The sequence below is a fragment of the Prionailurus bengalensis genome, chromosome D3 (genome assembly GCF_016509475.1).
Source record: "Prionailurus bengalensis isolate Pbe53 chromosome D3, Fcat_Pben_1.1_paternal_pri, whole genome shotgun sequence".
NCBI lineage: Eukaryota > Metazoa > Chordata > Mammalia > Carnivora > Felidae > Prionailurus > Prionailurus bengalensis.
Window position 1 is genome coordinate 30095906 of NC_057356.1, and position 22364 is coordinate 30118269.

General features: G+C 48.9%; 1 protein-coding gene across 1 annotated transcript; it reads left to right on the top strand.

The window, feature by feature from the left end:
- Positions 1-1209: 1209 nt before the first annotated feature.
- Positions 1210-21204, top strand: SLC2A11 (solute carrier family 2 member 11; the record flags this gene model as incomplete). Its single annotated transcript, XM_043559177.1, has 12 exons — positions 1210-1260; positions 4233-4331; positions 6985-7145; positions 14246-14370; positions 15178-15307; positions 15860-16008; positions 18752-18939; positions 19034-19144; positions 19703-19804; positions 19887-19962; positions 20198-20325; positions 20537-21204. Coding segments are annotated over 12 exons (1521 nt in total), but the record flags the coding sequence as incomplete, so codon positions are not given.
- Positions 21205-22364: the final 1160 nt, after the last annotated feature.

Below are 22364 nucleotides of genomic sequence, written 5' to 3' on the forward strand. Positions count from 1 at the left end.
ACCAGGCAGGAGCAGGAGAGATACTGCAGTCTCCATTCCGGTGTAAGTCCTATCACAGCCTTTGCTCTGATGGCTTCCTAAGGCCACTTTCAGGTATGTGTTTCTATGACCACAAATAGCATCTTTGGCAAGTCGGGTTTCGGTTTGGCCTTTATCCAACTCCTGGATTCCATGCAGGGCCTGAGAAGCCCTGAGAAATAAAAAATTAATCAGGCCCGGTGGACCCTGTGGTTCTCCACCTCCAAAAGGGCCAACCTCTCACGCAATCAACAGGAGACCGGTTCTCTTCTCACCTCGAATCACTGACTCTGCCAAGATTGACAGATGAGATCGCTCCAGAGACTGGTTGGGTCTGCCCTTCGGTCCCTCCTAATTCTGTCCCTCCTCTAGGGAAAGAGTGGGGACGTCGGTGTGGAATCAAAGGTTGTGCGTGGTGACACGGGCCTCCCCGGGACTGGGGGCTCCCCGGCCACGGTGGTAGGCAGGGGGGCCCGAAAGGGGCAAAAGGAAGGAGGGCCCCGCTGGGTGGGCAGGGGGGCCTGAAAGGGGTAAAAGGAAGCGTGACAGAGGGGCCAAGCGGGCCAGCGGCGAAGGTCGGAGGGGGAACGAGGCAGGAACCGGCAGAGATTCACTCCGCGGGAGGCCGCGGGCGAGAGGACGAGAGGCCAGGGCCAGGATCGCGAGAGAATCTGGAGCGCTCCGGTGACCTCGGACCAGAGCTCCCTTCTGGTTTGTGGAGATGAGCCCCAGGCTTGGCCGACCAAGGAGTGTGTGGCTTTTCCGCCTCAAAGCTACGGAAAGGGAGGGAGGGAGTATGAACCGGAGCGGCGCTTACGGCCTCAGAGCCAGGTGACCTGCAGGAAACACCTCACACTCCTTAACCTCCCTGTGCGCCTACGCAGGTGTCTCGGGCGCGCGCCTCGGACAGAGGTACACTTTGCGCCAGCCTTCCGCTTACCAGGGCGCCCTCAACGCCCACTGCGCTTGCGCATCCGCTTCTGCCTCGAAGATAGCATACGCTGCTTCAACGCCTACGGCGCATGTGCCATGGCTTTGGGCTCTCCTGAGAGCCTGCTGAAATGACTGCACCGCCCTCCTCTCGGCGGGCGTGCGCTTCCACTCCGCTCGCCTGTGGCAGCGGCCGTCCTGAGCCGAGAAGCTGGCTAGCTCGGGCCCCTGTTGCTGCGAATGCTGGAGAGATGTGCTTGATGCCCGCCTGAGATTGGGAAAGATCTGAATTCCGAAACACGCCCGGCCCAGGTATTTCAGACCAGGGATTGCAGACCTGCGTGAATGCACAGACGCAGCCACTCTGGAAGGGCTTAACGGAGGTGTCAGTGTACAAAAATAGCTGGTGCTTATTTGTCAGTGGAGTTAGGTGCTGGGCTCAGACGAACAGGAGGTCGCTCGCAGGGATGGCCTGGGGGTCAGTGCAAGGTTGCATGGGGTCATGTGTCTACAGGACCTGTGGCCCCGCAGGATCCCACGCTAGCAGCCCTCCCCATGCCTGTGCTGTTCTGGAGTCTTTGGGCGGGTCAGCTCTTGGGTATTGCAGCCCTGGCCGCTTTGCTGGCTTCTGCGACTGTTTACCATTCTCGCCTCATTCCCCAGCCTTCACATCCTCCATGCTCCCTCTAAACCCTGTCCTGATGTCCTTCACAGAGAAATGGGAGCAGCCAGAAGAGAATGACTATACCATTCAACCTCCCATCTCTGAGTGCCTCTTCCCCTTCCCCCAATCCCTCTGCCAGCCTGCACTGATTTCCTTCAGATATCTGCATGGCACATTCCCCTGTCTCTTTCAAGTCTTTGTGCAGATGTCACCTTCTCAGGGCCTATTTCCTGACCACCCTCTCCAAACACTCCCCTCACCCTTCCTTGCTTCATGTCTCCATCACACCAGCTGACAGACTATGTATTTTCCTTGTTCATTTGGTTATTGCCCATCTTCCCCAGCTGCAAGGACAGCTCTGTGAGGTCACAGATTTTTGTCTCCTGTTCTGCTGGTTATATCCATAGCAACTAGAAGAGTTGATTTATTGCCCACAGTAGGGAGGCAAGAGATGTTTGTTCACTGAATTGATAATCACCACCATAGCTAATGTCTGAATGTTTTTCATGATCAGGCACAGGACTAGACAATCTCCATGCATGATCTTAGTGAATTAAATAATTTCCTGCTATCTTGGAGACCTGCCAGCATCCTGCCTGCCACATGGACTCAATTGTTATCAGGCTCTGTGTCTCATTTATTTATTTGTTTGTTTGTTTATTTAATTTTAGAGAGAGAGCGTGAGCCAGGGAGAGGGGCAGAGGGAAAGAGAGAGAGAGAGAGAGAGACAGAGAGAGAGAGAGAGAGAGAGAGACAGAGAGAGAGAGAGAGAGAGAGAGACAGAGAGAGAGAGAGAGAGAGAGAGAGAATCCCAAGTAGGCTCCACACCCAGCACAGAACCTGGTGCAGGGCTTGATCCCACAGCCCTGGGATCACGACCTGAGCTGAAATCAAGAGTTGCATGCTCAACCAATTGAGCCACCCAGGTGCCCCCGCCCAACCTCTTTTTTTTTTTTTAAGTAATCTCTGCACTCAAGATGGGGATCAAACCCATGACCCCAAGATCAAGAGTCACATACTCTTCTGACTGAGCCAGCCAGGGGCTCCAGGCTCTGGGTCTCTTGCTGATTTCTGCAGATCTTCTGTCTCAGTGGAACGCTCACCTCCATGCAGCCCACATGGAACTTTAATGTGACTCCAATGAGACCAGAGTCCTGGGTCCTTACCTGGTTTCCTCCTGTGGCTTTCATCTTGGAAGGAAGTTACTTAGGACTTATTATAGGAACTTTTGGCAGGCCCTGTGATGGACCTGTCTCCAGAACTGTGGCGAGATCCTTGGCAGGATCCTGCCCCCCAGAGCCTCTTTCTCAGCCTGCCCAGTGCCAGCACAATATCTCACCAAATGGAGAATGCACATCAGTCTTTTGCCCAGCTGTATCTGCCCCCCCCCCCCCCCAGCATAATTTCTAGCTGGGACAGGCACTTGGTATTTGACAAAATGAATAAATAGTCTTCAGGTTCAGGAAATTCTTCATAAAATCTTCAGCCAAACATCCTTCCACTATGAACTTGTGTGTAAGTATTTTAAAAACCATAAATTTGACTCATAGGACTTCAGGTTTGCAGGATGATTTGCTAGAACAAGAAAGGCAGTATGATTGTTACTGGGAAAAGACCAACACTTTGATTTTTGTGTAGTCAGCTACTTCGTAAACACCCAGGAAAGTATCTGAGAGGAGCAATTCAATGCTCTGCCTTTGGGTCAGTGGAGGACATTCAGCATATACTGAATTTTCAAAAAATTTAACAAGCATGTTATTTTGTAATTAAAAATTATAACAGGGAAAATATTAAGATTATGAGTCCCTAAAAAATATACTGACCTAATGTGATGGGACCTCAGGGCACTGAGTTCTTGTGGCTGGGTACTTTGGAGAGTTCTCTCTCCATCTCTAAGGGTATTGCACAGGGATGAAAACTGTTCTTTATTGTACCAAGTATGTGTGGTGCACATATACCCTGGCTGTCCCCCAACCTGGAGGTAGGCATTATCTTCTCCAGGTCCAGCAAAGAAGTGACTCAGGACAAGGGAGTAAGGGCAGAACTGGCATTGGGACCCAAGCACTGTCACTGGCTGCAGCCACTCTCTGCTTCTTCCTGTGCCTCCCAAGTCCCCACATGTGTAGGTCCATGTGACCCCTTCTGTTAGCTTTATTGTGGAACTGGCTGGCAGGTAAGAGAAGAAGGCCCAGCCACTCTGTTGGAGTTTTGCTGGGGCTCAGGGGCTCCAGTCCTGTTTGGTGCAGAGCTTCACTGACCTGGGGCCCCAGCTCAGGGCACTGTGCTCCTGAACCACAGCAGGCCTGCCCAGGGACAGCCTGGCAGGGAGGACCAGAGAAATGTTGTCCATTTGGGGAAAATGCTCATGGGGGAGAGGGTGGAGGGTGAGGTGCCAGCAAGGACCTGGACTCAGAACAGAAGGCTGGGCTTCCTGTGCTGCCTGCCAGCAATGTGACCTAGGTAACTCCTCTCCTCCTCTGTGCCTCAGTTGCCTCATCTGTAAAGTGGAAGCATTGCTACCTGGTTCAAATAGATTGCAATGCTGTGATTGGTAGGTTCCAGTCCTGGGAGGAGATGGAGGCTGCCAAAGGTCACTCTGTGTCCTCCCCTCTCTCCTCAGATTCGGGGCAGTGTCCTGCTCCTGACCATCTGTGCGGCTGGCATTGGTGGGACTTTTCAATTTGGCTACAACCTCTCCATCATCAGTGCCCTGATGTTGGTATGTATCCTCTGTGCTCACCGTCACCGTCCCAGTGGGTGCTGGGTGAGGGCTAACAGCTGCCCACTGTGGGGCTTCGGGCCAGCATCCACTTGGTGGCACTTTCTCCCATGTGTCCACTTTCACTGGGATGTCCCATTGGTCCTGTGGATTCAAATTCAAACCCACCTCTACATCCTCTCTTGAACCTGCACGTCCTCCTGGGTCCCTGATGTCAGCAGATAACTCTACTGTCTGCCCAGTGACTGGGGGTCAGCCTTGACTCTGGCCCCCTCCCCCTCAAACACTGAGTCCTTGCTCATTACCTCTAGCTAGCCATTTCTCCCCGTGTCTCTGCCATGACTCCAGTTCAGATCCCATCTTTCCTGCCTGGATTGCTGGCTTAGCCTCCTCATTGGCATCTCTGCCTTCAGCCTCTCAAGTTTGATCAAGCCACTTCCCTGCCCAGAAACATTCTGTGCCTATAGGAATCAGGACAGACTCATCCACCTGAAGTTCAAGGCCTCCTTGATCAGAACCTGCCCGCCTGTCTTCCACCTTTATTCCCTGAACCCCACTAGCAAAGCAGGTTAAATGCAATTCCTCAAATGCACACAGCCCTCTCTTTAAGCCTCCTTTGTTTGGGAAGCCCTCTCCACTGCATCTGCAGAAGCCCCACAAGAACCATCCAAACATCCTGCCTTCCTTCAATAGTCTCTGGCTGGAAGTCACCCCTCCATCCCCAGTCCTTTGTGCTGACTGTCACCACTCAGGTTGCATGTCGGCTGTTTGCAACCTCCTGCTGGTTTGCTCTGAGTGTCTGAATCATCTTTGTGCCCCCAGCACCTGATGCTGACCTGACCCATGTTGATGTTCAGTGGTGCCCATGGAAAAGGTGAATCTTCCAGCCCATTGATAAAAACTGGCCTGTAACTTAAATCAGAAGGGTGAGTGTCCTGTCCCATAGCTGGGAAGGTTGTGGGGCTGCACACTGTAGGTGCAGGGGAAAGAGCTGCAGGAAGCAGGTCCCAGGACAGAAGTGCAGCTGTCTTCTCCCGCCCGTCCTGTTCCCTCTACCCTCCTCATTCAGTGACAAGAGGGCAACTGTACCAGACTGACTTCCTGCCAGTTGGAAACCCCCAAAGGAAAGTCCTCCCTAGTAGTTCCAGCTGAAAGGTCTGGGAAGAGTCCGATTGGCTGATTTGGATCATATTCAGGCCAGCCAATCATGTGATCAAGAGGTGGAGCCCTCCCATTGGCCAGTCTGAGTCAGGTGACCACCTTTGGACAGGACAGGCTGTAACTGGGGATGGGAGAGAAGTCCCCAAAGGAAGAGAGGATAGCCTAGCAGAAGCCAGGGTGGGACCACATTCTGGGCAGAAACAGTGATAGCAGCCCAATGCCTTAAAGAAAGGATGAAATGCAGGGTTTAGAAAGGGAGGTCTGAGCTTGTTTATTTGTTCATTCAACACACATGTGAGTGCCCACTTCACAGTACACTTACGGGCTGGAGAAGGATCCACCTGCAAAAGGCACTCTTGGGCTTTATCTCCCATGGGCCATCCCCAGCCTCCCAAAATAGGACTTTCTTGGCCTCAGAGGCTCCTCCTAATCCCCTGGATGGTCATTCTTGAGGAGTTTCCGCCAAGGGACAGGGAGGCTTGCCCTGGTCCTAGCTCCCCTGGACAGTCTTTCCCCCAGAGGGAGCTGGCGGGTGCTAGGCTTGACAGCCATTACCCTGAGCTGGCCTGAGCAGAGGAGAGCTGGCCCGACCCTTAAACTCACTGTCCTCCTCAGGTCCTCCCTCACATCCTGTTGGGAGGCCTGAGATCAGCCAGACACTGACATTTCATCTCTAAGCAAGTGAAGTATGCCCGGGTCTTGCCCAAGTGCAATCCTTCCTAACCATTTGGCCTCCATTCACTTCCCTGAAACTGCAGCTCTGGGGGTGGGGCCCTGGGGTGTCCTAACTACCTGGCTTCAGCCCTGACCTGTGGCTGAGGCCGTGGGCAAGTCCTTCCACTTCCCCAGGCCTAGTGCCAGTCTAAACAGTGAACACAGTAATGTGTATCTAACAGAGTACTTCTAAGGGCTGTGAAAATTGGGGTCCCAAGGAAATGAGTGGCACACTCCAGATAAGCCAAGCAGGTTTAGATACCACAAGAGATGATTTACAAAGGTTGAGTGGGGCAGAGACAACACACAAGACCAGGGAGAGCCCAGTAATGCCAGAGTCATTACTACTCCTACCCCCAAAGGGACTCGTGGAAGGAGTCTGGAAACTGGAAAGAAAGAGTCATATGGAGTAGGACCCCTTGAGAGGAGCAGTGACCTTTGGTTGAGTGTCACAGCCAGCATGGGGTGACCTGGGAACAAACACCCCTTCTGCCTCTCTCTGATGCCCTGCTGGTGCTCACCATTGGCCAAGTCCAAGTCCAACAGAAAGCCAGTCAGCAAGGAGCCCACTGATGCAGGTGGATTCTTGGACCAAAAGCAGGAGGACAAGGGGTGAAGTGGACTCTGAAGGGCAAACAGAGACTGTTCCTGCCCCCTGGCTGGGGAGCAGTATTGCTCAGGACTTGGTGCCTGCTCTGCAGAGGCAGAGCCCTGTGGAGCGGAAGGCCTATTGTATCCAGCCTGTCCCTGGGAAGTTGACCGGTATCTCTGTCCACAGCCCATCCAGGAATTCATCAATGAGACATGGCAGGTGCGTACTGGCCAGCCACTGCCCGACCACCTAGTTCTGCTTGTGTGGTCCCTCATCGTGTCTCTGTACCCCCTGGGGGGCCTCTTTGGAGCACTGCTTGCTGGGCCCCTGGCCATCATATTGGGAAGGTAAGGGCTTTCTGGGTACACCCCAAATGCCCTTTGATGATTGGTACCCCAGTCTGTAAGCTGAGGAATGTGGGAGAAGGAAGATGCCCTGTAGGCCCAAGCCTAGGTCAGCTCCCCAGCCTCCTACCCTACCTGTAGTTTCACCACAAGAGTCACATTTCCAAGTGGATTTGGTAGAGGGAAGAGCCCTGTGTCCTGAGGGAGGGAGGACTCCTTGTTTCCAGTTCCATTTCTCCAGCAAGTGATATTGGACCGTAAACAAGTATTTCCTCTTCAGGCCTCATTCCCCTCTCTGTATCCAACTGATGCAGTCTTGGGGTGCAAACAAGACGGGCTCATAATGAATGAATAAAATAATGGAAGAAAGAAAAGAAAAGAAAGAAAGAAAGAAAGAAAGAAAGAAAGAAAGAAAGAAAGAAAGAAAAGAAAGGAAAAAGAGGTGCCTGGCTGACTCAGTTGGTAGAGCATGCGACTCTTGATCTCAGGGTTGTGAGTTTGAGCCCCACATTGGGTGTGGGGCCTACTTAAAAAAATTTGTTTAGGGCTCCCTGGGTGGCTCAGTCAGTTAAGAGTCTGACTTCAGCTCAGGTCATGATCTCACGGTTTGTGAGTTTGAGCCCTACATCAGGCTTCTCTGCCATCAGTGCAGAGCCCACTTTGGATCCTCTGTCTCCCTCTCTCTGCCCCTCCCCTGCTTGCACTTTCTCTCTCATTCTCTCCCTCTCACTCAAAAATAAATAAACATTAAAAAAAATTTTTTTAAGTTTTTATTTATTTAAGCAATCTTTATACCCAGTGTGGGGCTTGAACTCACGACCCTGAGATCAAGAGTTACACGCTTTTCTGACTGAGCCAGCCAGGTGCCCCTTGAATAAAAAAATTTTTAGAGGGAGACAAACCATAAAAGACTCTCAAATACAAAGAACAAACTGAGCATTGCTGGAGGGTAGGGTAGGGGGATGGGCTAAATGGGTGATGGGCATTAAGGAGGACACTTGTTGGGATGAGCACTGGGTGTTATACATAAGTGATGAATCACTAAATTCTACTCCTGAAACCATTATTTTTATTTTATTTTATTAATCTTTTTTAAATGTTTATTCATTTTAGAGGGAGAAAGAGAGAGAACATGAGCAGGGAAGGGGCAGAGGGAGAGGAGACATAGAATCCGAAGCAGGCTCCAGGCTCAGAGCTGTTGGCACAGAGCCGGATGTGGGGCTTGAACTCACAAACAGCGAGATCATGACCTGAGCTAAAGTCAGATGCTTAACCGACTGAGCCACCAGGAGCCTCTCCTGAAACCATTATTTACACTATATAACTATATATTAACTACATATATAACTGCATATATTAACTATATATATAGTTGTTAACTATTATATATATAGTAACTGTATATATAATATATATACCTACTATATATATAACTATATATATAACTATATATATTAACTATATGACTATATATTAACTAACTTGGATTTAAATAAAATAAAAATAAATGAAAATTTTCAGAAGTCTACTTGAGAGAGAGAGAGAGAGAGAGAAAGAGACAGGCTTGGACTGACTTGATGAAAAATTGTAATAACTGGAAAGATACTGGAGTAGCTCATAGAATGAAAGGAAACACTCAGAAGCCAGGTCTTAAGAAGAACAGGACCTGAGATGGTGCTGAGGATCTCAACAGCCAGAGCATTGGACCATCCTTCTGGGAAAGATGCCTTCAGTGCATTAGCTCCAACGACATACACATTCTGTCTCCACTGTCTTCATTCAAGATTCAAATCCAGAAAGACAGATTATTATTGACCCACCATGGGTCACATATCTACACCAGTGAAGCAGTGGGAGAGAAGCATTGTGGGGCAGAAAAAAACAAATGGCTACCAGAGTCCACCAGTTTGCTGGCCGCCCTGCATGTGTAGACCCCTTTGTCCCCTGTATTCAGCTCCATGCGTGCCCTCCTAATGTTCCTCACCCATCTCATCATGTACACCAGCAAATGTATTCACCTCTCCCTGAGTGAGACCACTTAGAGCCTTGTCTTGTCACACCACAAGGGCCAGTATCAGGAAAGCATTCTTTCTGAGTCCAGGATTTCCATGTAATGACCATTCTGCCAGCCCTGCCATTACTTCTCAATGTTCTACAATCTACACAATTCATGGCAAATTAACCTGTCATCAAGATATCCACAGAAGGAGGAAAGGATAAAGAGTAGGGGAAACACTTATTAAGGAACAAAAAAGTAGTGGGTGAATTTATTTTGAAGCACATGATGCAGAAAGCCTGGTAGTGCAGGTAGAGTTCTACTCTGTGGTTTTGGAACTGGTTCCAGGCTTTGCTTGCATTGGTGACTTCATCCTCCAGTTTTCTACTCTTGTCTTGAGCCAGTACGTCCACTGGTTGAGGCTCTTTGCCTGTCAGGGTGACCCAAATCTTTATTCTTAAGTGGGCTTGGTGGTCCTAACAGCGTGGAATGTCCAGCAGGTTATCACCCTAAGAGGTCATCTGCTTCTGGATGGTGGGACTCACAATGCAGTAATGAGTTCCATGGCACCAGCCCTTCTTCTTTCATTGATGTAACTACCTTTCTTGGATGCAGATTACATCCATGTTTGTGTATTTAACAGGTGTATCTGTTAGGATGCCTTCAACTGCAAGTAACAGAAAATCAGGACTTAGTTGGCTGAAACAATAGGAGGTCCTTTGTCTCACACAAGAAGTGTATAGGTGGGTGACTTCAGGGCTACCTCAGTGCCCTGGATGTGCTCCTCTGAGAGCACTTTGTCTGCCGGCTCCACTGTGTGTTGGCTTTGTCCTCGGGCTTACAGCTAGAAAACTACAAGTGCCTCACTCAGAGGTAACATTATCTAGCAGAAAGGGGATTTCTGCCTAGCTGAAGTTTTTTTTTTAATTTTTTTTTAACATTTATTTTATTTTTGAGACAGAGAGAGACAGAGCATGAACGGGGGAGGGTCAGAGAGAGGGGGACACAGAATCTGAAACAGGCTCCAGGCTCTGAGCTGTCAGCACAGAGCCCGACGCAGGGCTTGAACTCACGGGCCGCGAGATCATGACCTGAGCTGAAGTCGGCCGCTTAACCGACTGAGCCACCCAGGCGCCCCTGTCTGGCTGATGTTTTAAATCCAGAAGAGAAAAAGCTTTTTTTTTTTTTTTTTAAATTTTTAAGTGTTTTTATTTTTGAGAGAGAGAGAGAGGGAGAGAGAGAGAGAGAGAGAGAGAGTGAGCACGAGCAGGGGAAGGACAGAGAGAGAGGGAGACACAGAATCCAAAGCAGGTTCCAGGCTCCAAGCTGGCAGCACAGAGCCTGACATGGGGCTTGAGCCCACGAGCCGTGAGATCATGACCTGAGCCAAAGTTGGATGCTTAACTGACTGAGTCACCCAGGTGCCCCAGAAAAAACTTTTCAAAAAAGGTGCCATGTCTCATTGCCCAGTACCAGGCCACTAGCACAGAGAACAAGATCACCAAGGCTAGGTTAGATTGTTGGGTTCACACCTGAACCTTAAAGGGTAGGGGCACATTCCCAAACAAATTTAGGCTCTTCCTGCAAAATAGAAGAAATTAGCTATTGTCTGATCATTGTTGCCCAAATATCTAATGATACTTGGTACAGTGTCCTTATGTGATGGCACTGGCAGAAGCTTGAAGGGAAGGAATTAAAAATTCAAATTCAGCACATGTACCTGTTTCATTTATAACAACTTACTGTCCTATCCCCAGGGCAAGGATCCAGTGCAGTTCATCTTCCACCCAGTGGCAGACTGAAGTCCTGACATGTGTTGCCATTTCTGGGAGTCAGGGTTGGGTGTGTAGGGTGGCAAGGTGGTTAGTCTGGAGATAGGAGACCCCTATCATTGAGTCCATATGCATTTTCCTTTTTTTTTTAAGTTTATTCATTTATTTTGAGAGAGAGAGAGAAAGAGAGAGAGAGAATGAGCATGGAGGGGCAGAGAGAGAGAAAGGGGGAGAGAGAATCCCAAGCAGGCTTCATGCTCTCTGTGCAGAGCCTGACACGGGGCTTGAATCCATGAAATGTGAGATCATAACCTGAGCCGAAATCGAGAGTTGGATGCTTAACCAACTCAGCCACCTAGGTGTCCACCATGTGCATTTTCTATCCTTGTGACTCTACCTGATTTATGAGGCAATGGAGTGACCACTGGGTGGGCTGAGGAAGGCTGCTGCATGCTATCCCAGAGGGGTTCATTCTGTCTGCTTGGTTTTTAAGAGCCTTTTCTTCAGTGGAAGGGAGATTCTGGTGAGTGGAAACAGGGACATGTATAGATTCAAGTTTTGGGCTAATTCTGAGAGATTCATCTGTTTAACCTTCCAACACCTTCTTGAAACCAGTCCTCAAATCCTGCTTCATCTAAGACTTTGACTATCTGACCAAATGCTTTGGAAAAGGGGGCAAAATTCCGTGCTCAAGATTCTGTCTACAGGAAGGGCTTCACTTTTCCAGTATCTTTTAGGGCCACATCTGAGAGTGCTTTAATGCCATAGCCCTACATTTCTGGCTAGAACTAATGCGCAGAGCCATCTACAAACCAGGGTTAAGCTTTGTTTTGTTTGTTTCAAACTGAAGACAAGAGGGGCACCTGGGTGACTCAGTCAGTGGAGTGTTTGACTCTTGGTATTGGCTCAGGTCATGATCTCATGGTAGGGGAATCAAACCCCATTTTGGGCTCTACACTGAACGTGGAGCCAGCTTGAGATTCTCTATCCCCCACTCTCTGCCCCTACCCTGCTCTCTCTCAAAAATAAATAAACTTTATTTGTGTGTGTGTGTGTGTGTGTCCCAATAAAACTTTATTTGGAAAAACGGGGCAAGCTGGATTTGATCCGTTGGCTATAGCTTGCCACCCTCTATTTTTGGGGATAGAAATATTTATTTATTTATTTATTTATTTATTTATTTATTTAATTTATTTTTTTTTCAATATATGAAGTTTATTGTCAAACTGGTTTCCATACAACACCCAGTGCTCATCCCAAAAGGTGCCCTCCTCAATACCCATCACCCACCCTCCTCTCCCTCCCACCCCCCATCAACCCTCAGTTTGTTCTCAGTTTTTAAGAGTCTCTTATGGTTTGGCTCCCTCCCTCTCTAACTTTTTTTTTCTTCCTTCCCCTCCCCCATGGTCTTCTGTTAAGTTTCTCAGGATCCACATAAGAGAAAAATAAACTTTAAAACAAAAAAAACTGAAGAAAAGAAAGAGGCCCTGGTGTGCCTTGGGAGAAGGGTGGCAGTGTGGTCGTGTAGGCGTGCTGACATGAGTAACCTGCTCATCAGAACCTTTGGGGCCACATGGGGCATCACTTAAATAGCAATTGAATGCTACTGGGCACACTCAACCTTAGCATAGGTGTGTCATACGGCACCCAGTGCATGATGGGTACATGGCCACTAGGGGTCCTACAGCCTTGTGTTTATTCCCCGCTAAGGCCTACTGACAAGGCCAGAGTTATTTCTAATTAAGAGGATGGTAATTCACTGAATTAGAGTGGCTGTACTCCAAAACTCTAGGTCTTGCATTGTGATTGTTCTTTTAGACAACTGCCACAGTCACTTGGAGCATTACAGGGTCTCATAGGTCTAAAGGGGCGAGTGGCAGAGCTCTATGCACTTAGTTTGGACTCCCTAGAGAATATTCTTCTTGCTTAGCTCTGCTGGAAGCTGCTAGGTTTTCAAATCAACTGATATATGTGCTAAATCACAACAGCCTGTGTGGTGCAGGCTCCCTCCAAAATGGGAAGAAATCCTCTGAGATTTGCCCATCCTTAGAGGGAGGGCAGAGAGTTCTCATGCACTTTGGAGGAAATATAATGACATATCTTAGCCTGTTGAACCTCAGCAGTTCATTGATGCAGCGGCCCCTTCGTTTTTCAGTTTCTACTCTTTGTCATGCTTGTACCTTACAAGACCTTTAGTGTACTATTATAGTGCCTTTCTCCATGTCCTTTTGGTATAAAGTCATCAAAGAAGTGGGCCAGCAGGGTGCCCTGTGGGATGTGTAGCTCCCGGTGGAAGGGATTCTGGCCCAGAGCTGGAGAGCTGCTCTAGCCTCAGGCAGGTCAGCAAAGGTATATTACTGCCCCTACTAGGTGAAAGCTGCGTGTTTCTGGTGCTGTCTGTGTATTGAAATGGAGCAAAATGCATTTACCAAGTAAATACCCACAGTTGAAGTACTTTATTAATTCACACCACCGAAGAAGCCACCATATATGGTTTTCTTTTCTTTTCTTTTTTTTCATATATGGTTTTCAACTGGAGTTACTGCTGGATCAGGTTTGTTATAATGGATGTTATTCTCCATTCTCTTGACTCAGCAGATCTATGCTTTAACATTCACATTCTGTCACCAGTGTGCTGTTGACTTTGGGCAGAATACTGGCCTCCACTAGGTTCCAGTTTCCCTGTCGGTATAGTAAGCTGTATGATCTACAGTGAGCTCAAGTCACTGTGTGACAGCACTTCCATGCTCAATATCAGGAATCTCAGAGCCGATGCCTCCTCACTGACATTTCTATTGTCTGCTCCCTGGTTTGCAGTCTGTCCCACTGAGTGAGGCCTGGGCCATCAAGCCATCCTAAAAGTTCTGAGAAGTGACTCTATAATACATGGAAGAAAATGTGAGGGGACTGTACTTGGCTTTCCATGCATCCCTTCCCTTACTCTGAAAGTCCCCGCTCTTCTTCTCTATGGTTTAATTGTGTCTAAGAAATCAGATGTTAGGCCCCTCATTTTACAAAGGAGTAGGAAGAAAGCAATGCTTAATCTGAAGAGATAAAGCCGTAAGATGCAAATTTTGCACACTGTGGTGCAGGCAGAAAGGAGAGGGACTTCAGGTATCTTGGGAGATGAGTGTGACAATATGCCCCAGGTAGTCTGTAGGCACAATGGCTAATGGACATTTCCCTTCATGTAGCTTAGACTCCTTGACACGGCTCACACATGTTCACACACAGGTCTGATCAGGGCTGGCTGGGGCTGCAAAGAGGGATCCCCAGGGAGAGTTCTGCTAGACTGAACATGAGCCTCTCTTACCTGTATTCTACTTTCCCCCCAGGAAGAAGTCCCTCCTGTTGAATAATATCTTTGTGGTGGCCACAGTGACCCTGTTTGGCTTCAGCCACAGACCAGGCTCCTTTGAGATGGTCATGCTGGGAAGGCTGCTCTTGGGAGTCAGTGCAGGTATGGGGGGAGGGCAGCCCATCCTGCCTCTCTCTTCCTGCTCATTCGTGTATTCCATTTATTCATTCATCTGTTCTCTTTATTTCTTTCATCCATTCATGTATTCTCTTTCTTCACATTTTTTTAAATGTTTATTTATTTTTGAGAGAGAGAGAAACAGAGAGACAGAGCGCAAGCAGGGGAGGAGCAGAGAGAGAGGGAGACACCGAATCCGAAGCAGGCTCCAGGCTCTGAGCTGTCAGTACAGAGCCCAATGTGGGGCTCAAACTCACGAGCTATGAGATCATGACCTGAGTCGAAGTTAGATGCTTAACTGACTGAGCCACCCAGGCTCCCCATTCACATTTTTCATTCATGCCCACCTCTTCTTTTGCAAAATGATTAAATATGGTTTCTCTTAAAAAGGCTCATATAAGTAGACACTTAAAGTGGATATAGAAACATGAAAAAGTTTCTAAAACTCACACAGGGTGTGAGTACAAACATACCCAAACCTATGCTGACAGAGTTCCCATATTTGAGCCATACTCTAAGCCATGAGCTTCCTGGCAGCCAAGGTACAAAGGATGCATTCTTGGGTTTTCATTACAGAGGCAGAGTAGGCTGTTAGGGACTCCTCAGTTTCTGGGGTTTGTCATGTGAGGAAGCAGAGTTTTGAGCACATCCACCTGGGTGTTTAGGGATACCCATCAACAAATCCCCTCTTGACTCAATACTGTTTATATGGCCAGGTGTCTATGTCTATATTAGTTATCTATTCCTATGAAAGAAAATACTCTGAAACTTACTGGTTGTGCACACATCTAGGTGTGAGCATGAATGTCCAGCCCATGTACCTAGGGGAAAGCGCCCCCAAGGAGCTCCGAGGAGCTGTGGCCATGACCTCAGTCATCTTCACTGCCCTAGGGATTGTGATAGGCCAGGTGGTTGGACTCAGGTAAGCAACCTGCCTCCATGTGCACTGAGTGGTTTGAGGGGTGCCAGTAAAAGCCCTTCGCCTAACTTTCTCCTCTATCCATTAAGTATTAAGGCATTGCTTCTTTGTATTAAGAAATCTTTGTATTGAAATCCTGTCTTCACCTATCTGGCCAATACATAAAACAGGTGTTAGTCAACCACACTTCAGTGTAAATCACCATTTTGCATCCTCTCCAGGTCAGGGAGCAAAGAACAGATCTTAAAAAGGGAGAGGGTGAAGATTTGGGCTTTTAAAGGGGAACGTGTCCTGGTCATCCCAGAAAAGAGGGGAGAGGGCAGATCCCAGAGCCCTGGGAAGAGGAGTTGCTACAGATAAGGTGGAGCCAACACCTGGAGGGAGGGATCTTGGTGTCCAGACCCAGAACTGGTTTGAGGAAACAGAGAGCAATGCAGATCCTCTGCCTTCAGGAGGGCAGGCAGGGGCCAGGTGGGTGTGTCAGGGGAGTAGGGGGCATGTGGGCAGGGCTCTGGCAAGAAAGTACCTGGCCAAGCCTCTCTTTTGCCTCCCCAGGGAACTCCTGGGGGACCCACAGGCCTGGCACCTGCTGCTGGCCAGCTGCCTGGTGCCTGGGGTGCTCCAGCTTGCCTTCCTCCCTCTGCTCCCTGAGAGCCTGCACTACCTCCTCATTGACCGTGTAGACACGGAGGCCTGCCTGGCAGGTGAGTCCTTGTGTTCCCAGACCACCCTTGACAAATGGGCACATCTGTCCAGAGCATGTGAGTCTCCATTTCTTGGGTTTCATTTATCAGGAAAAAGCTGTCCCTCCTTTTTTGACAACCATTCATCTCTTCAAAACTATTTACCAAGGGGTTGTCCTGAGTGCCAAGGCAGTGGGATAGAGCAGACCTGAACCCTGCCATCCAGGAACTGTAGGATGGTGCCAATAAAGAGCCCCCCCACCCCGCCATATATGTAAGATGAAACATGTTAAGATCTCACAGACCCAAGGCCAACTGGGTGCTGATGGGCTTATTCATTAGCTATGGCCATGATAGTGATGCCCAAGGAACAATACCCAATCTCTGGCTTAAAACAATAATCATTTACTGCATCCTCCACCCACTTACTTGCTGGGCTGGCTGCATGACTGCTGATCTCAGCTGGGCCAGCTCATGGTGTGTGGGAATCAGCTGGAGGTCAGCCAGTCCAGGCTGGTCTGGGCTGGAGTAGTTTAGCTCTGCTGCACATGACTTTCCTCTCACTCTTAGTACCAACAAGCTAGCCCAGGAATGTTCTTATTACAGCGACAGCAGAGGCACAAGAAAGCAGATCCAATTGCACAAACACTTTTCAAACCCATGGTCCACCCCCCCCCCACCATGCGCATTAACATCCCATTGGCCAAAGAGAGTCCTGTCCCTGAACCCAAAGTCAAGGGATGGGAAAATCAATGGCATATCCTCTCCCATGGCAAGGGGTATAGATTTGGAGAAGGGTGAAGACCAGGGCCCACTCAGGCACCCTCTCAGCTTGCCGTTGTGGCCACAGCTATTATTGATAATCCCTCCCCTGTGCAAAACATGCTCAATGTCATCCAGGACCCCACAGTCTCATCCAATCATGGTGTCAGTCTTGAAGTCCAGGATCTTAAGATCACATCAAATCTATACGTGCCTTCTCTTGATCCAGACACCTAGGCACTAAAAACACAAGTCTGCCTCTCTGAACTCAGCACACAATGTGAAAGTAGGACAGTGTAACCAGAACTAACCCTCATTCCAAAGACAAGAAGTCAAGGAAGCAGGACGCAGTCACCAATCCTTAATGCCGATGCGCTCTTAAGAAAACGCTGCCAGATCTCCCTGCCTTGGGGGTAGGGAATGTTTCATGATCAAGTCCTGGCTCTGGCCCCTAGGAGGGGCTCCCCAGGTCATGGTTTCCCCAGGTTCTTGCTTCTTCCCTCTGAGATATACTTCCTAGTCACCTTCTGAAGAGGGCATTGCAAATGTACCCACAAAAAGTTGGGCACATTCAATTTGTCTTGGTCCCTTTCTCTCCAGGCTGGCAGAGTGTTTGTAAATATAATTTTCTTGAAACTGATGTGATTTTTCTATGTATTTGATCGATGTGCCAAAAAGCCATACCCACAAGTCTTTCTGAGGCATGCTTCTCTCTTGAGACTCACTTACTGGAATTTGGAGCATGTTGGGAGGCTGGGGACCAACATCCTTAAGCCTTCTAAATGCCTCTTTTTCCATTGCAGTGAGTCACTGCATTAAGCCACACCCTTAATTTGATTGTTGCCCTGCGTCCATGACTCACTGGCAGTGCTCTGGATTTGATCTTTGCTTTCAGGCTGTCACTTAATGTGAGCCTCTTTTTGCTAACTGGAGAGGCTGGAGATAAGCAACAGGTTTATTTTGTTTGTTTGTTTTTTTATTAAACCAACCTAGTGAGTTCTGGAACTAAATCTCTTTCCCTCTGAAGGTTTTTTGAGCTCATGTTTCAATATAGTAAGCTTAGAATACTCAGCTAACAGCAACTAGTTCATATTTTCAACATATAGAGGTTTCTTCACTCCAGTCCAGAAGTTCATTAGGTCTGTTTGTTTGTGTTTCTTTATTTTCTTCCACACTACTGCCCTGAATACCCAGGCTTCCATTTTTCCAGCCTCCTCACCATCTTCTGCCTGGTCTTGGAATCAATGCCATAGATCACAGGTCTAGTATGGTAGCACCTACTCCTGGTACCAGTTAATTCATTAGTTTTGTATTGCTGCCTAATAATCACATCTCATGGCAAACCAAAGAAGCAATTACTTAGCTCAAGTGTCTGTGAGTTCTCTGGGGTTGGCTGATATAGGCTGTGCCTAGCTGGTGGCTCTGCTGGTCTTTGTCACTCATTCAGGTCAGCTGGGCACTGGCAAAGTTAGGACAGTCTCAGCTGGGCCATTTCTGCTCCTCCCGGGACCAGTGGGCTAGCCCCATCTCATGTCTTTATGGTGATGGGAGAAAAGCAAGTAGAAATGAGCAAGGTCTCTTAAGGCTTGGGCAGAAATTTGCATATCCTCCTTACAACCTCATTCTATTGGCCAGAGTGAGTCACATGGCACAGCGCAGTGCCAAGGAGCAGGATACATACTTGCCCCTTTTGTGGGAGCAGCTACAAAAATCACCTAGCAGAGAGCATAGATACAGGGAAGGGTGGAGAACTGGGGACATTGCATAATTGTCATCTGCCACAATTGTGTCCCCTCTGATGTATCCACAGAACCCCCAGCTCCTAAAGCCTTTTCTGGTTCTTGATGCCCTGAAATGACAGGGACAGGAAGATCATCCCCATCTGATCAGGGGGACCCAGAGAGAGAGTGAACGGAGCTGGGGTGGGAGCTCACTGCAGGGCACCAAGCAGAGGTTGGGGGAAATGAGGCCCAGCGCCCTCAGCCCTTGCATCCTGCTCTAGCGCTGCAGCGGCTGCGGGGCACCACAGAGGTGGTGGAGGAGTTGGCTGAGCTGGAAGAGGAGCGTATCTTCTGCCAGGGCCGGCGCGCCCTGCGCCCATGGGAGTTGTTCCAGGATCGCGGGCTGCGGAGACAGGTGACAAGCCTCATGGTCCTGGGCAGTGCCTTGGAGCTTTGCGGAACCAACTCGGTGAGGCTCCCCGCTGCGTCCTTCAACTGGTTGGGGGTGGGAGGGCTGCAGACCACAGGCAGCTGGCAGCCCACCCCTCTGCCCCCCTGTCCAGGTGTACACCTACGCCTCCTCCGTGTTCCGGCAGGCCGGGATCCCCGAGGGGAAAGTCCAGTATGCTATCGTGGGGACTGGGAGCTGCGAGCTGCTCGTGGCCTGCGTCAGTGTGAGTTTATCTGAGTTTGTCGTGGGCTCAGGGTTGACCCTCCACCAGCCCTGTGGGGGTGGGGGTGCATCGGGTGCTGACACCTGGAGGAGTGTCTTCTATCAAGTCCTCTACCTTGGGCCCTTTTCCACTCCAGTTCACTATGCTCAAATGGGACGAGTCAGCAGCATTTGAAGTTTGTTTGTTTATTTATTTATTTATTTATTTATTTATTTATTTATTTATTTTGAGAGAGAGAGAGCACGAATAAGGGAGGGGCAGAGAGAGAGAGGAGAGAGAGAGGGTGAGAGAGAATCCCAAGCATCACAGAGCTGTCAGCACAGAGCTCAATGTGGGACTGGAACCTGCAAACCTTGAGATCATGACCTGAGCCGGAACCAAGAGTGGGTGCTTAACCCACTCAGGCCCCCCCTAATAATGTCTTAATCTCCTGAAGCAATCAACTGCTCCTAATTGCTCCCTCACACACACCTGGAGCTGCCCACTGCTGGCCTTTAAACCAAAGGAAGCATGCTTCCAGCGCACAGGTCAGTTACTGAGAGCTCCTTTCCTTTGCAGTGTGCAGTGATCGAGATGGTGGGCCGCCGGAAGCTGCCGATAGCGGGGTATGGTCTGATGGCCTGCTGTGGAAGTATCTTTACAGTGGCCCTGTGCCTGCAGGTAGTGGGGCTGGCCATGAGGGTTGTGGCTTGGGGCAGCCTGGTCTCCACCTCACTCCACCCCCTCTGCCCCTTTGCTGCAGAGCCCCCTCCCTTGGATGCCCTACCTGGCCATGTTCTGCGTCTTTGCCCTCATCCTCAGCTTTGGCCTTGGCCCTGGTGAGTGGGCCCAAGGAGCTCTGCACTTTGGGCTTTGCCAAAGGAACACGAATGTCTTCACGAATGACAAGTGGCTATAAATGCAATGTCACCCGCATGCCCTGCCACCCAGCCCCCCTGTACTGGGGCTTCTGGGAGGGAATGGCTGGAGAAGAGGACAAGGGGCCCCCACTCCTATGTCGGGGACAAGGTGGCAGCCCTGGCTGGCAGCCTCTGTCCCTGCTCTTCCTTCTAGCCGGAGTGACAGGGATTCTGGCCATGGAGCTCTTTGACCAGAAGGCCCGGCCTGCTGCCTCTATGGTCTGCCGGGTGCTCATGTGGACCATGCTCTTCCTGGTCGGGCTGGGGTTTCCCTTCATCATGGTAGGCACCCTCCCCACCCTTCCCTTGCCTTAGGTTTTCCCTTGTGTCTGCAGGAGAGCCCCAGTGGGAAGTCTCCATCCTGGGAGCCTGAGGCTGGAGGGGATGGGACTCAAAAAGAGGGACAAATCCCTCATCATGACCTGTCATGTGGCCTTATGTCTGGTCCTGAACAGGGCACACACCAGGTCTCAGAGACTCTTTTCACTCACAGGAGGGCTTGTCCCACTTTCTTTATGTGCCTTTCCTGGGTGTTTGTGTCTGTGGGACCATCTGTACTGGCTTCTTCCTTCCCAAGACCAAAGGCATGACCTTCCTGGAGATCTCTGAGGAACTTCACAGACTCAACTTCCCTAGGCAGAGCCAGGGCCCTGAGTGGCTGGGCCCGGAAGTCATCCAGGCCACAGAGCTGTAGTTCTGTAGGTGTTGTGGGCCCCAGATCCAGCGGCAGCTCTCTTCTTTGCTTCCTGCCCAGGGTCCCAGCCCTCTGCGTTCCCTCCTTCCTGCATTCATTTGTTTAATGAGTGCCCATGTAGCACCTACTGCATGCAGGCTTGGTGCTAGGTGCTTAGCAATCCGTGGTGAGCCAGAGAGATGGGATCAGGACCTACTGGTGCTCCCCATCTAGAGGCAATTAACTAACAGGCAACCAATCAAAACATTATTGCAAACTTGGAGAAATGCAGTAGGAGAAAATACAGATTATAAAGTGAGTGCATACTAGGGAGCCTGGCCTATCTGAAGAGGGTGGTCAGAAAAGAATTTTCTGGGGGTACTTGGCTGACTTGGTCAGTAGAGCATGCAATTCTTAATCTTGGGGTTGGAAGTTTGAGCCCCATGTCAGGTGTAGAGATTACTTAAAAATAAAATCTAAAAAAAAAAAATTTTTTTTTCTGAGGAACTGATTTTTTAAAAAAAATCAACGTTGATAGGGGACCTTGGTGGCTCCATCAGTTAAGCGTCCGACTTCGGCTCAGGTCATGATCTCACATTTTGTGGGTTTGAGCCCCGTGTTGGGCTCTGTGCTGACAGCTCAGAGCCTGGAGCCTGCTTCGGATTCTGTGTCTCCCAGTCTCTCTGCCCTTCCCCCACTCATGCTTTGTCTCTGTCTCTCAAAAATGAATACATGTTTAAAAAAATCAACCTTAAGGTGTAATTTACATGCAGTAAAATGAATCTATATTGAGTATACACTTAATGAGTTTTGGCAGATGTATGTGCCCAAGAAACCACCACCACAATCAAAGTAGAACATTTACATCATCCCAAAGTCTCCCTCATGCCCCTTTGCAACCAGTAAGCCATCCCACCTGTAGGCCCAGGCCATGATAGGTCACATTGCCTTTTTTGGAGTTTGATATAATTCCACACCATATGTATGCATTTGTGTCCGGTTTTGCTCCAAATAAAGTTTTGGGGATTCACACATGTTGTCACATCATTAGTACATATTCTTTTGTGTTGCTGAGCAATATTCTACTGTATGGATGTATCATAATTTGTTTACCATTTACCTGTCGATGGACATTTTGGGTTGTTTTTGATTCTTGGCCATTCATGAATAAAACTTCTATTAACATTCCTGCACAAGTTGTGTAGACAAATGTTTCATTTCTTTTGGGTAAGTGAATTACTGAGTTTAGTAGCAAATGTATGTTTAGGGGCCCCTGGCTGGCTCAGTCGTTACAGCATGATCTCAGGGTTGTGAGTTTGAGCCCCATATTGGGTGTAGAGGTTACTTAAAAAAAAACCCATAGTAAATGTATGTTTAACTATGGGAGGAAAACAAACAAAACAAAACAAAAACTATAGAAGAAATTGTCCAAAGTGATTGTATTGTTTTACATCCCCACTAGTGATGTAGAAGAGTTGTGGATGCTCCAGACCCTCACCAACACTTGGTATTGTCTGTCTTCTTAATTTAGGCATGCTGCAGGTGGTACAATGTTGTCTCCTTGTGGTTTAATGGTGGCATTTCCCTGATGACTAATGATTATAATGCTCATCATAATAATGTTGAGTACCTTTTCATGTACTCAATA